Consider the following 16,096-nt stretch of genomic DNA (forward strand, 5'->3'; position numbering starts at 1 on the left):
CAGTAAAGTCAGTTTGTGACTCGGTGATGGCCTATTTTAGAGAATTCAAAGAGGCCTTTGAACTGATCCGTCAGACCGGAGGGCACATTGCTGCTGATCACGGAAGGGTGCAGTGAACGAGAGTGGATGCCTCTGGCGTTGGCGGTCAGGCAGCAGTGCTCGAATTACATGACCAACATTTTCTAACTGTACTCTCTCTCTCTCTCTCTCTCTGTCTCACACACACACAAACACACATACACACACACACACTCACACACAAACACATATACATACACACACACACGCACCAAACTGCATGGTTCTTTTGTTCTTGGGTTAAAGATGCATGCACAAATGCAGAGAGCACAGCAGTGCCTTATACAGTGTTAAAATAAGATTTCACAGCAAATATTAATGACAGTACAGATACTGTTACAGATACAATATAAATAGGACTTTAAAAAAAAAAGCTTAAATATGCAGAAGTGTTTGCAGAGAGGCCGTGTACAGCTGAAATGGGGAAATGGTGAGAGAAAGAGTTTCTTTTGAATTCTATAATACATGTAATCGTTCTCAAGGAACTTTTCTTAACATTACTGTTTATTATCTTAATACATGCAGACATGAGCGCAGAGGAAAGCCTTTTAATAGCAATTAAAGATGCTGTAGGTCTTTTATGATGCTGAATTGATGTAAAAAAACAAGCTAAATGTCTTGTATGTCTCATGTTTTCTCTCTAATATTGTAGAATTTTTAACTTATAATTTAAAGAACAGTATCTAAAAAAACTGAACTGAATCTATGAAACTTTCTGAGGTACCTTTACTGGAATGTCAATTTCCCAAGATTCGATTTTTCAGGGGAACAAAAAACAACCAAATTTAGCCAGCGATAAACATTTTGTGGTAAAATATATAAATACTGTGATATAAGAACTGTATGAAAGCAAGTCTGCGATGTTCAGTAACAAGAAACTTCCTGAAATTTTGCTGCAAGAAGGAAAACCAGAAGAGAGAGAGACGAGGAAGAGAAACTTCAGTTTAAAAAGTCAGCAGAGATCAGTACGGAGAGAAGAGTGAAGACAAGCAAGACAAAACAGGTGCAGCAAACGTTTATTATGTCTCAAAGTATCTTTTTAAAAACAAAAATCTAAATTTAAAGGCTTTTTCACTGTTATAGAAGTGCTGAGGAAATTAAGAGACCATTATACAGTCATCAGATATTATAGATGACTTAATGCTGTCCTCTTTATTGTATGAGTGCTATGGTTACACTATAAGGATTATTTTTGTTCATTAATTATTGTTTAAAGAACAAATATTTTTACCACACAAAGCTTTGGGGTAGTGGTGTACTCACAGTTGTTGTCACATCACAATGACTAAAAAAGTGAACATGCGACAACTTTAACTTGTGTGATTTCTTTGTTTTCATTTTAGTTTTAATTTCTGCATGTTTACTGTGTCTCCTGGATTAGTTATTCTGTGGAGTAAGAGCCTGAAAGTGTTGAGCACCGAACATCGAGGATGTTTGTTCTCATCTGGGCAGCTCTGCTTTTCTCTGTGAGAGGCAGTAGTGCTGGCACAGGTTTGGATCTCCTCCTTTGTAATTCAGTAATTCTGCCGATATGGTTTTTTTACTTTTATATATTAATATGTAAAACATGATAAACATTTATTCTCACCCAGAATTGATCATAATTTAGTCTTCTTACTGTCATCTGTTGACCGGTGTCATTGTAAATAAATATTCAAGATCAAGATCAAGAATAGCTTTATTGTCCACATTAGTGGAAAATTGTCTTCAGTTTACCAACTGATGATAATCATCAACACACATTCATACATAATACAATCATATAAATACATAAAAACTCCAATAAAATGATTAAAAGAGATTACATCATATTATTATTCACTATACTACTGTAATTGCATTTGGCACAAATGATCTTTTATCCACCTTTTTACTGGCTAGGGGCATCCTATAACGTCGTCCAGAGGGCATCAATTCAAAGTCAGAATGAAGAGGGTGCTCTCTGTTAGCAACAATAGACTGGGCTTTCCTTAAAACAGCACACAGATACAGCATATCCAAAGACCTTTGTTGTTAGCCAATTTTTCCTCCAGTACTAACAATCCTGTCTAACTTCTTCCTATTTGCCACAGTCAGGTTACCATACCAAACTGAGATATTGAATGTCAGGATGCTTTCAATCAAGTCTATGTACACTCTTTCCAGAATGTTTTGGCTAACACCAAAGCCATTTAACATCCTAATAAGAAATAATCTCTGACTGGCTTTCTTACAGATGTAATCAACATTCTCCATAAAGCTCATCTTATCATCAATGTATGTTCCCAGGTACCTAAAACAGTTAACAACTTCCACAGACTGACCAGAAAGTGAAAGCCCTGTAACAGGGGCTGTGTAATTCAAGACAAGCTCTTTTGTCTTGTCAACATTAATCAACACATAGCGAGACTTACACCACTCCTCCAACCTGTGCACCTGAGCAAAATAATCAGGATTTAAATTCTTAAAAAAGAGACCAACAACAGCCATATCATCAGCATATTTAAACATCTTCACATTCCCATCCTGGAGCTGCATGTCATTTATATAAACAGAAAAAAGCAATGATGATAAAACACACCCTTGTGGAGCCCCCACATTAACAATAATTTCATCAGATAAAACATGATTAATGCAGACCCTCTGTGGACGATCAGTTAAAAAATCTCTAATCCAGTGAATCAGTCCTGGAGTTACCCCCATGTTGATTAGTTGTAGCGATAGAATATGTATCCTCATTGTAGCCGAAGTCAAATCAACAAATAAAATTCTTGCCTGAGCATCTGTTTGCTGTAAATGACGTGCAACGACGTTAACCAAACACAATGTTGCATCTTCTGTGCCCCTTTGCGGCTTATATGCAAACTGCATAGGATCCAAATGATCCACAATATCTAAGGTAAGATATCTACTAACCACTCGCTCCATACATTTAGCCAGTACAGAGGTCAAAGCCACTGGGCGAAAATCATTAAGAGCTTTGGAACCGGGCTTTTTGGGAAGTGGTTTACTTATAGATGTCTTCCATATATTTGGAACTGTACATGTATTCAATAAAAATTGAAACAGTCTAGTCAGGACACCCTTCAGCTGTACTGAGCACACCTTTAAAATGCGTCCCTGCAAAGAATCCGGCCCGGATGCTTTATATGGCTTAATCCTTTCCAAACAATTACCCACCACTTCTTAGATAGCTGAATTGTCGGGCTTTGAGCTACATCAGCCATTATGGTACCGGTACTTTCCTTAAGGTCTTCAGTATCCAAACGAGCATAAAATTGATTTAAATTGTTTGCAAAGGAGAGGCTGTCCACTGAACAACTTTGAACCCGGCTCTTAGGAGCCCTTCCCATCATCTTATTAAGACCCTCCCATGCCTGTCGAGGGTTCCCTGTGCAGAACTGACTTTCAACCTTGTTTTTAAATTCAATTTTTGCTCTTTTAATCTTAGACCTAAGTTCTCTCCTTTTACCATAAAAGGCTGCAGTGTCCCCACTAAGAAATGCAATTTTCTTCTCATTAAGACATCCCTTAAGCTCTTTTGACAGCCACGGCTTGTTATTTGAGAGCACAGTAAATTTCCTAGTGCAAATCACAGATTGCTCACAAAACTGTATGTATGATGTAATACAATCAGTCAACTCGTGTGGATCATTAATTGTATCAAAGAAAACACTCCAGTCTGTTCACTTTCCTCATTCCAAACATTTATAGTTTTCACTGCAGGTTTTACCTTTACTAACTGTCTATATTTAGGAAGCAAATGGATAACATTATGGTCTGATTTCCTGATAGGAGGCCTACACACCACCTTATAGGCCCCATTAATATTGCCATAACATAAGTCAAGAATGGCTGGGAACGAGTCGGACAGTCAATGTATTGCTGTAGATTTGGGAGATGCGCTGTGAGAGACAGCGTATTAAAACCTCCCAGAATAAATACTGGCTGCTCAGCCGATTGTTCCTGCATAGAATTGTAGGTGTTCAGTATATGATTTGCGGCCTCCTTATTGTCCGGACCTGGAACGTACACCAGCATCACTAGTTGTCCAAATTCATGGGGCATGTAAAAAGGCCTAAAGGAGACAGTCAAGGTCTCATAGTTCTTAGTGCAGGACTGTTCAATTATAGTAAACTGCGTAGCCCAGTTCTTATCAATAAACATACACAGCCCACCGCCGACTGATTTTCCAGATTTTACCTTGTCTCTGTCAGCTCGGATCACGGTGTATCCATACAGCTCCACAGTGTGATTACAATTCAGCCAGGTTTCAGTGAAGCAGATCACGCTGCTGTGACGAAAATCCTCTTCGAATTTCATACGTAGTATCACCTCATCCATTTTATTGTTAAGAGATCTCACATTTGATAGAGTGATCACTGGAAGAGGGTGCCTCCTTCATCGTCTCCTTAACCGGTTTCTGATACCTCCCCGGGATCCTCGCCTTTTTACTTTAATCATCTTCTTCCGCCGTATAACATCTTCCATAGGCAAAACAATATTCGCTTCTAGGCTTGCAGCATTAACCCTAAGGGCAAGCAGTGTCTCTCGAGAGTAAGTGATAATTTGCCTCTGAGACCAATTAACCTGGTCACCGTGTGTAACACATTCCTTGGCGTTTCCTCCCAGTGTCCATACGAAGAGGATCACAAAAACTCCAAGGATACCAGGATTCATCATGTCGCCAAAAAAAAACCTACTGAATAATCTTCCAATGATCAAACTGTAAACCAGCACATATACACGTAGCAGAATTTAAAATTACATAAAAACCTAATCACAATCACACTGTGGTGAACATGGGGTCAGCAGCAGAACATAACCGCGCCCCCAACTATATGTTAGGCTAAGAAATGTGTGAAATTCTGGTTGTTGTGTCGACTACAGCATTTAAAAGCAGCTTATGTAAAACAACATTAATCCAGTATCTTTAATTAGATATCATGTTTACTGCTGTATACTAAATATTCTTTGTTACTGTCTTTATCTTCTTTTGCACTAACAGGTGTCTCAGCCTCAGAACACTGTGACAGAGAATACTGTGTTACTCTCAGTGAGCAAGAACTAAGAGCAGAGGCTGGACTCTGTGTTGTGATCTCGTGCTCTTTCAGGACTGCTGCTGACTTTACACCCAAACATATAGTTTGGTTCAAATGTGAAGCATCTACTGAAAGATGTGGTGATGCTGACATAATATTTCACAGCGACAAAAACACAGACAAAAAGCCTCAGATTGGATTTAAAGGACGAGTGTCACTTTTGGAGCCTGATGTGAGTCAGAACAACTGCAGCATCATCATTAATGATCTCAAACAGAAAGATTCTGGATCATATCAGCTCAGAGTTAATGGTGACCTGAACGGGAAAGAAAGTGGATTCACATTCATTACAAGAGTAAATGTCTCTGTTAAAGGTATGAAAAACTTCTTCAAGAACAAATATGTAGAAAAATAGATATTCAGTCTTGTACAACAACATACTTTATTTATGATCTTAATTAAGTATTAATTAATTTTGTGAATTTGTTGACCTCTGTGGTCAGCTGGTAGGAACTGCAGCAGTTCTTACTAACAGCCCAGAAAATATCCTCTTATTTGAGCTTGGATTTAATTCCACTAATGCCCAGCATTTCCATTAGGTCTCATTCAGAAGCCCACAGTAATGATTCCCACACTGACAGAGGGACAGCAGGCCACACTGACCTGCACTGCTCCTGGTCTCTGCTCTGGATCTGTTCCTGAAATCACCTGGACATGGAGAGGAGCAGGAGGGACTGAATCTCACATTACAGAGAACATCACTGCTTTCAAGACTGAGAATCTGACAGCTTTCACACAGAGACACACCTCAACTTTGACCTTTGACCCTTCAGCTGAATATCACAACACCAATGTCACCTGCAAAATCAACTTTCCAAACAAACTGGCTACAGAACAGACTTCAGCTCTGAGTGTGAACTGTGAGTACGATCTCAAATTGTCTTTTGTTTCAGAAATCTATTTAATTTTAAAGCATCAACTTTAGTCTTGCAAGAAAGTCAGAAAGTCAAGAAAACTACACTGTTGTGTAATTTATATATTTTTGTCTCATAGATATGAAGGAAGTTAAAATCACTGGTGTTACACGTGTGAGGGAGGGCGAGGCTCTGAATCTGACCTGCAGTGTTGAAAGTTTCCCTCCATCTCTGATTATGTGGAAAAATCATAGTTCCAACACAGACCACAGTGACACTGGATCATCTACACTTGTCATCAGTAATGTGACAGCAGAGCACTCTGGACAGTACATCTGTACAGCAAAACATCTGGACACAACTGTGACTTTATATACTAATGTGACTGTAAACTGTAAGTAGATAGTACTAACTGTTATCTGTGGTTGTTCTTAATAATTCTTTGAGTTGTTTTCTCCTTGTTATTTTAAATAAACTACTGAAATGTGCTCCACAGATTTAAGGAAACCTCAGATCATCGGGAATAAAACTGTTAAGGAGGGAGATGTTCTGAATCTGACCTGCAGTGTTGAAAGTTTCCCTCCATCTCTGATTGTTTGGAAACAACTGAGCTTCAACACAAACCTGCACAGTGACACTGGATCAGCCTCACTTCTCATCCACAATGTGACAGCAGAACATTCTGGACTGTACGTCTGCACAGCTAAATATATGAACAACACCCTCAAGGATGAAGTCAACATAACAGTGATATGTAAGTACACAACTTTGTGCTTTTAGACAGAATATTTATTGAAATGAAGCATTACAGATGTTGGGAGAGTATCTAAAAGGCATGTGAAACTTCTTTTCTCATTCTACAAATGCAGCAGAAATTTGTGTCACTTTGCACAATGAATATATGAGAACACATTAGATTACTTTGTGGTTAACAATAGCAGTGCTAACATCAGCAGCCTTTTCCTGCAAGTCAATGTCTTTATGATTGTAAAGTATATGACTTAACATTTTTCTGATCAGTGGGATTCATGCCAGTGTTAACTTCTCCCTCCTTAAATATGCTCTGCAGATAAAAGGAAACCTCAGATTATTGGAAATACAACTGTTAAGGAGGGAGATGTTCTGAATCTGACCTGCAGTGTTAAAAGTTTCCCTCCAGCTCTGATTGTGTGGAAAAATCATAGTTCCAACACAGACCACAGTGACACTGGATCATCTACACTTGTAATCCGTAATGTGACAGCAGAGCACTCTGGACAGTACATCTGTACAGCAAAACATCTGGACACAACTGTGACTTCATATACTAATGTGACTGTAAACTGTAAGTAGATAGTACTAACTGTCATCGATGGTTGTTCTTAATAATTCTTTGAGTTGTTTTCTCCGTTATTTTAAATAAACTACTGAAATGTGCTCCACAGATAAAAGGAAACCTCAGATCATCGGGAATAAAACTGTTAAGGAGGGAGATGTTCTGAATCTGACATGCAGTGTTGAAAGTTTCCCTCCATCTCTGATTGTTTGGAAAAAAATAATTTCCAACACAAATCTTCACAATGAAACTGATCCTGACCTGCACAGTAACACTGGATCATCTACACTTTTCATCCAGAATGTGACAGCAGAACATTCTGGACTGTACATCTGTACAGCAAAACATCTGGACACAACTGTGACTTTATGTACTAATGTGACTGTAACTTGTAAGTAGACAGTATTAATCTTCATGAATCTTAAATTTATATTCAAAGTTGCACGTATTTGATAGGTCATCTTCTTACCTAAGAGTTTTGTGATCTGTCACAAAGTTTACGATCTTGGCTTTCAATGTTCATTAAATAAAAATATGTAGATACAGATACTTTAATTAAAGGAAACTTCAACATGAAGTTTCTTATTACAACACTGGGTCACCACATGATGCCATAACAGCTATAATCAAGTTTAATATTGATTCTTATAGTTTCTGGACATCTATTGGTGGGATAAAACAATTCTTCCAAATGAGTTTCCCTTTTGTGGTGTTTTGACAATTTACGTGGAGCATAATCAGCAAAATGTCCCCACAGCATAGTTCTGTACTGCATCGGTCAGTGGATTAGGTTTAGGTTTCCTTTAATTCATCATCAGCCTGTATTTAAAAAAAGAAAAAAGTTTGTTGAATATTTAAGAGTTCTTTGAATTGTTTTCTCCCTGCTTATCTTTAAATAAACTACTGAAATGTGATCAACAGATTCAAGGAAACCTCAGATTATTGGGGATACAACCATTAAGGAGGGAGATGTTCTGAATCTGACCTGCAGTGTTGAAAGTTTCCCTCCAGCTCTGATTGTGTGGAAACAACTGAGCTTCAACACAGACCTGCACAGTGACACTGGATCAGCCTCACTTCTCATCCAGAATGTGACAGCAGAACATTCTGGACTGTACGTCTGCACAGCTAAATATATGAACAACACCCTCAAGGATGACGTCAACATAACAGTGATATGTAAGTACACAACTTTGTGCCTTTAGACAGAATATTTATTGAAATGAAGCATTACAGATGTTGGGAGTGTATCTAAAAGGCATGTGAAACTTCTTTTCTCATTCTACAAATGCAGCAGAAATTTGTGTCACTTTGCACAATGAATATATGAGAACACATTAGATTACTTTGTGGTTAACAATAGCAGTGCTAACATCAGCAGCCTTTTCCTGCAGGCCAGTGTCTTCATGACTGTAAAGTATGTGACTTAACATTTTTCTGGTCAGTGGGATTCATGCCAGTGTTAACTTCTCCCTCCTTAAATATGCTCTGCAGATAAAAGGAAACCTCAGATTATTGGAAATACAACTGTTAAGGAGGGAGATGTTCTGAATCTGACCTGCAGTGTTGAAAGTTTCCCTCCAGCTCTGATTGTGTGGAAAAATCATAGTTCCAACACAGACCACAATGACACTGGATCATCTATACTTGTAATCCGTAATGTGACAGCAGAACACTCTGGACAGTACATCTGTACAGCAAAACATCTGGACACAACTGTGACGTCATATGTTGAAGTGATTGTGACTTGTAAGTAGACAGCACTGATCTTGAAACTGAAATTCATATTTACACTACAAATATGCATGATTACATATGATTCTGTGTTTACAGGGTTTTCAAAGATCCTCGATGGCTCCGGATGTGTGCGTCAGTCAGAGGTTTTGTCCTGTGTGTGTATCAGTGAAGGGTTTCCTTTACCTACCATTAACTGGCCGCTCCTGAAGAACCACACTGAGTACTCTGTCATTACCACTGTGACAAACCACACAGTCAGCAGCACTGTCAGTCTGAGTTTAAAAAACCATGGCAACAGCACTGTTGAATGTGTCAGCAACAATGGAAATGGAGAAGAAAGAGAAAACCTGATCCAGAAAAACCTGTCTGGTATGTGTTCTCCAACTAAACAGTTTTTATCACTGATTTTCGTTTTTCACTACTACATTTTTAATGCAACCTTTGTGATTAGATAGTAGTTCAGTTTTGCACATACTGTATATAATAAAAGCAACATGCACATTAACTTTTTGTCCTTTGAGTGCAGAGCAGTCGTCTGGTTTTAGTCTGGGATACCTGAAAATCATCATTGCATTTTTGACTGGGGTACTTCTTTCAGCAATCATTTGTTTGGCCAAAAATTACTGCAGGTAAACCATTTGCTTTTGTTGTTATTAATAGTTGGTCTGTGTAGATAAAATTAAGCATATTTTTTTCTGTAAAAATATTCTTTCAGCAGAAATAAACGGACGAGCTCTCAAAATTCAGATCAGACTTCTGAGATGGAGACACGTCGAGATGATCAACTGGTATTTATGCTCATTTGGCTTTTTTGATATATTTATTAAAATGTGATTTTTTGCACAATTTTTTAGAATACTGAAGTGTTCATATTTAACTATTTGGTGTTTTATGTTCACACATAAAGGAGCACATCCTGCTCCAAGGTTCTGCATTGTTATGAAATTGGGTCAGATTTGTACCACAATTAATTGGTTCCTTTTATGAGCACATCATTATTTTACTGAGTTTAATGACATTCAGAGAGGTAGTTTAGCACAATCTCACTGAAAGACATGAATGACTCAGTCATTTCCATTGTACCCAACAGGTGTATTATGGTCAAGCATTACGCGACCATCTGACCCTGAACTCAAACAGTGGGCCAACAGCAGTGGTGTATGCCAACATTAATTTATCCCTGTTGAAAAGAAACCCTGGCAGGGAGGCAACAAGGAGGCAAGAGAGCACGAAGACAGAGTATGCTGAAATTAAGAAAGCACTTAAAGAAGAACAGGAAAATGATGCTGTGGAGGAAGAAGAAATTTCCTGTGCTAAAGAGGAGAAGCTGATGGTGGAGTTGGAGATGAAACAATGTGAACCTGAAAACAAGGAAGGAGGAGATGAGGCAGTGTACGCCACTGTGAATGATATAACTGATGAAATTTGAGGAACGTTTGATTGTGGAGTTGTTAGTGATGATTCTTTGATCTCATCAGTTGTGATGGATTGATGTGATGAAGTGACAATTTATGTCATTGCTTGTATGAATGATAAAGCTTTGGTGAAGCATGTGAAGGCATGAAGTTCACAGCGTGCTGGAAATTGTTCAGAGACTGCAAATTCATTAATCCATTCAAAGTGAGGAATGAAGACAGAATTTCCTCATCGCACATTATGACGGCTGGGATAGAGGTCTGGATTAAATATAAGTTTAGGTGTCTATTTTACATTCATAAATCTTGACATTTAGGCTAATGACAATAAAGTAGCGAGACAAAGACATTATATTTAAGCTTATTCTCTAAAGTATGGTTATGGGAAACAAATCTAAGCTAGCTCTTGATGATTTATGGTCATTTTTAATGCTGTTCTCAGTTTTATTTATATCATTCTTTGTTTATTTTACTTTTATGTTCTTCTTTGGCTTCTTCTGGCCAATCATTGTGTTCACCTGAGGGGGGGCAGAGTGAGCCACTTGTGCCAAAAGTCATATAGATGGTGTGGGCTATCACCGCCGCCTCACTGCAGCTTTTTGTATTTTGTCTGGTCTCATATGATGAAATAATAAAAGTGAACATTTTATACACATCTGATGCTGTTTGTGTGAATGGTGTAACACAAACAGGTTTATATGGACATATTTCATGTCATGAATATGTCTGTTGGCATATTCAGTCATATCTCCGGTGTTCAACTGAAGGAGACTGTTTTATTACATTTCAACCAGACAATAATCTAACATGGTTAGGATGTCCTATCATCATATCGTGTTCTATCAGAAGATCTCATTAAGTGTCAGAATTATTGAGCAAATTCATGAACTCATTTGGTAATATTTGGGGTGGAGGATGAATAAAAGTCAGCAACATGTAAATTATTGTACATCATTAATTTTACACAGGAACTGTGTCAGCAGTAACATCAACAAACTGCTGCATGGTTCTTAGTTTAAATGGTTACAGTTTTACAACTCAAGTGCAAACAAGAAGTTTTGACAAATACAGAGAGCCCAGCAGGTGCTAAGAACAGTACAGATACTGCACCATATAAAAAGGAACAAAGTGACGTCAGGCACAACAAACCCCGCCCCCTGCAGACATTTTAGCTGATTTGAACATTGTTCAGGTCACAAACATGTGGCTCTACAAACACTGAATCACCAAGATAACACATAGGTCCTGTTGTCCATGCCCATATTTTTCCAAGATTTAAAAAGCTGAAAGAAAATAATTTTCAATTTATGCTGATTTTATTTTTTTTAAAAGCTTTATCGCTTATAATGAGAAAATATGCAATTTGTCGGATGTGCTGTAATAGAGGAATTGAGTGTTCGGACTGATAATTAAAGGATGTGTCAAATATTTGCAGATATTGATATGCTTACTGCAACAAATGAGGATGTGTCTTTTTTTAGCTGAGATATGTCCATGTATGCATTAATTGGACTTTCTTATGCTAAATTCATGTAGCCTGCAAATCAAGAATCCAGATTGGATCCAGATGGCATTCGGTTTGGCACTAGTTCTTGGCCCCCCACAACTATGCACTGAATATCAGATTAATCCAGTAGTTTTTTTTAGGTTTTTTTTTTTTTAATTTACCCTGACCTTGACCCAATTACAGCAAAAATGTGACCATCTTTTGTGTGAATTTAGCATGAATCAGACTGGCAGTTTTGCTGTAATATTGTTCATAAAACAAACACTGTTTACTAATACATGTAGATATTATTTAATCAATGATGAACATTTTGTGATAAAATATATGACATATGTAGTGGGATAGAAGAACTTTATGAGAGTCGGCCTGTAACGTTCAGTGATCAGAAACTTCCTGAAATCTTGCTGTAAGAAGAAAGAAGAAACAGAAAAGAGGCGAGGAAGAGGAAGTCATCAGAGATCAGCAAGGAGAGAAGAGTGAAGAAAAACAAGCCATGACTGGTTAAAAAAAAAAAAGTTTAATAATATCTTTCAAAATATCTTTTTTAAAAATTAAAATTGCAATGTAAAGGCTCACTTTTATAGAAGTAATGGGGAAATTAAGAGATCATTATGAATTCATTAAATATTATGGATGACCTAATGCTGTCCTGTTATATCACAGGTAATGTACACATATTTACTGCATGAGTGCTGTTATTGCAGTGTAAGTTGTTCATTACTCAGTGTTTCAGGAACAGAAGTCACAAATGTGCTGACCATAGAAAACTTTAGGAGTGCATTCAGAATAGCAGGTAAAGTATATTTATGCACCGCAATGACTAAAAAACTGAGCATGCAACATCCTTAGCTGGTGTGATGTGAACTGTTCGCGTTTTCTTTTAATTTTTGCTTTAATTATTGCATGTTTACTGCAGTTCCTGGATTAGTTCTTTTGTAGAGGGTGTTTTGTTAGTTCTTATTCTCTACTGCACGTATTCAGAACCGACTCTGTTAAATGTGGTGACTTCTCTTTATTCAATGTTCCAACAGTTACCCCCCCTCATCCACAAGAGGGTGCTACAACAAATCTGTACTGACCCAGTCACTACCATAACAGAGGGAACACAATAAACATGTAATAAATATGTAAACACAATAAACAAAATATTTCTCATCCAATGACTCGACTAGTCGATGGAACAGTTGATAAAATATTTGATTGCTAAAATAATCAATAACTATGTTATAGTACATGAAACTTTCCTCTTCTTTCTTCCTAAACGTCAGTAATCAGAACAGCAGAGCATGACGAGAATATTTACACTGTCAATTTGAATTGCAGGTAATTTTAGTGTAAAAGGAGCAGTTCTCTTACCCATTGCTGTTGTATCGATCCTTGTGAATGTGATCTTTATAATCTACTTTGCATTCCTTTGGTGAGTTATTAAACCTACACTTTATGTTTTAAAGGCTCTGTAGACACACTGGATACTTTTCAAGACTCAGTCTTCTTTCTTCCTCACACAGGAACTCAAGAAAAAAGCTTCAACCAGAGGACAAAGACAGTACATACATGTCCCTGCAGAAAACCCACAGATTGCCAGAATATGTTATTTGCCGCCACTGAACTAGCAAGTGTAACAGAGTGAAGATAATACTTAAACATGCTGTTTTTTGAGGACACAGTGATCTGCTTCATCTTATTTCAATATGTATAAGATTTTATTTTTATTTTGAATTTAAATGTTATATTTCTCTATTATACAATATGGTTTAAAGCTTAATTTTCTTCCACCCTTATTGATAAAGAAAATGTCAGTAAAGGATACTCCACAACACCTCAGATCCCATTATCTCATCCATAAAAAGACAACGTATGCATGTGTACGACATTTAAATGATATTATTTTGCTTTACATACAACACTGTAAACCCCATCTGCACCATCTCCTCCTCCACCTTCACACCTGACAGATTTTGCAGTATAATCATAATCATCAGTTGTTGGAGCTGGAACAGATTTTTATGCCAGCTTGGAGAATTGAAAAAGAGTTGAATCAAATAAAATTAAATCAGCTTTTTCATTCACTGATGTTTTTCACTATTTTTTTTGAAGTATGATGTTTGACTCTTGAGAAATTCCCTTTCCTCATTCCACAAAGTGTTTGTGGTCTTGCCCTTTTTATTGTTTAGCGTGTGAATAATTTATTCCTAGTGACATCTCTGGAATTGCTTTAAAATGTTTTTTCTACTGATTTATATTTTGCATCATACAAGAAGTTGTTTTTTTTTTTTGCTACATTTGCATTAACCTTATTTATGTGATTGAAGTCAAATAAATGCTTAATATCTGTCTCTTAATATCTTCATAAAACACTGATATAATAATAAATGGTGACCTACTGACTAAACATTGTGTCAAAGTCAAAGTTGTTTGTTTTAGACATAACTGAAAAAGAACCAAGACAACACAAAACACTGGGCCACCGGCCCAGGACCATGACAATGACAGTCCTTCATGATGGCAGCTGACAGTCATGCTGATAATCGTGCTGCCATTGTGAGAGGCAGTTTTTCTTCATACACTGGTAAGTCAAACAAACAGTAAAACACAGGAAATGTTTGCATAATGTTTTCAGTGTTTTCACACTTTGTGCCTTTCAGCAGAGAGCAGTTATAGTCGGGGATTAGTCAGTATTTTTGTGCATATGTGAAGACTGCAAGCAAACTCTCAGTTTGGCTTTTTAAAAGGGGCCTGTATAAAAATACAGCTCATCTTTAGCATAATTTGCTAACTGTTGGTAGTGTTGTAATTTACTGGATATTCAGATTTCATGTTTTCAGTCTGCAGCATGATGCTTGAATCAGCAAAGTATCGAAATAGTGGCATTCATGCAAAAACAGAAAAACAAAAGGTTAATTGAATAGAATCAAAATTGAATATTATATCCATTACAGCACTTTGCTGTTCTGTGTGTGCATTTGTGTGTTCCTGTATGGAACCATTAGCTATACAATATCCTTTCCTTTCATTTGCTTTCTCTCTCACAAACATACATATATGAAACTATCATTTTGCACCTCAAGTAGCCTACAAATATGTTTCCACATATACAGAGAGTAAAGCGTTGAGTTGTAGGGTGTTAAAATAAGATCACACAACAACAGTGTTGGTACTGCAGAATATAAATAGATTCAAAAAAGAGAAGTCCAAATATGTAGAAGCGTTTGCAACTGAAATGGGGAGATGCTGAGAATTAATGTATTTAATCTGTCTCGAGGATTTTTTAATGTGACTGTTTACTATTTTAATCAGTTTTGGGGTTGTTCTTTAAAAAAAAGTAATGTATTACACATTACTCATTACTTTTCCTAAAAGTACTGCAATATGTTATGTACTGACTGTCATGATCCTTTTTAGCCCAGCGTTTTGTGTTTTGGGCTTTTTTTGCTTTTTAACTTCAACGGTCTGCTAATCATAAATTCCTGCAGGCCACAGTTTCCATTAAAGGTGTGTGTTTGCAGGAGCACAAAGTACTTAATACATCTTCAGCGTTGGATTGTTTAGAAGTTGGCTGTCAGTGACAGCCAGGAGTGCCACTGACATGGGTTTCAGTTTCCCAAACATGTATCCATTTTCAGCTGAAAGCACCACGTGAGCAACAACATAAAAAGAAGTGTGATGAGTGCATTTCTGTGCTGAACATGTTGAGCAGTGTCACAGATTAGTATTGAAATCCATGCTAAAGCAAAAACACCAACCTGCTTTCACTGTTTCCCTCTTTTCTGTGGAGGGCTGAATTTAGAGTTAAACTAATAAGATACAAAGTTCACTGTTTGTGAGATGAATGCAACAAATGTAGAAAAATGTTAAGCTTGTAAAAGCTGCCACATGTAGGATTTAAAATTGACTCGCTCCACATGGAAAGTTCTCTGATAACAGCTGGTTAAAGACAATCTTTGATTCAGTGTCATGCTAAATTATCTTTAACAATAACACTTCAATAGTATAGTACTGTAACAGACACTAGCTTTATTTTTGCTTAAAAATTTCCTTCTTTTTAGATTTAAAAAAATCTAACACTCCCCCCAGCACCTGCAGAAAAATATTTCTGGAGCCGCCACTGT

The 16,096-nt window shown here is 37.1% G+C and overlaps 1 protein-coding gene across 1 annotated transcript; it reads left to right on the forward strand.

Moving 5' to 3' along the window:
* The first annotated feature begins 1,005 nt into the window (after positions 1–1,005).
* On the forward strand, positions 1,006–11,066 carry LOC115794993 (sialic acid-binding Ig-like lectin 10). Its single transcript, XM_030750728.1, has 13 exons — positions 1,006–1,081; positions 1,460–1,569; positions 5,066–5,473; positions 5,699–6,019; positions 6,153–6,260; positions 6,618–6,767; positions 7,438–7,719; positions 8,250–8,507; positions 8,823–9,077; positions 9,162–9,438; positions 9,587–9,694; positions 9,781–9,853; positions 10,156–11,066. Exons 2-13 carry the CDS (start codon positions 1,509–1,511, stop codon positions 10,492–10,494), a joined length of 2,640 nt encoding a protein of 879 aa, XP_030606588.1. The 5' UTR covers positions 1,006–1,081; positions 1,460–1,508; the 3' UTR covers positions 10,495–11,066.
* Positions 11,067–16,096: the final 5,030 nt, after the last annotated feature.

Source organism: Archocentrus centrarchus, chromosome 16, assembly GCF_007364275.1.
Source record: "Archocentrus centrarchus isolate MPI-CPG fArcCen1 chromosome 16, fArcCen1, whole genome shotgun sequence".
Taxonomy (NCBI): Eukaryota; Metazoa; Chordata; class Actinopteri; order Cichliformes; family Cichlidae; genus Archocentrus; species Archocentrus centrarchus.

Excerpts from the sequence above, each read along its gene's own strand:
- LOC115794993 (XM_030750728.1), top strand. The coding sequence starts at position 1,509 with ATGTTTGTTCTCATCTGGGCAGCTCTGCTTTTCTCTGTGAGAGGCAGT. Across the intron at positions 6,261-6,617 it reads ATCTCTGATTATGTGGAAAA|AACTGAGCTTCAACACAAAC; the intron begins ATCATAGTTCCA and ends TTGTTTGGAAAC. Across the intron at positions 7,720-8,249 it reads TACTAATGTGACTGTAACTT|ATTCAAGGAAACCTCAGATT; the intron begins GTAAGTAGACAG and ends TGTGATCAACAG.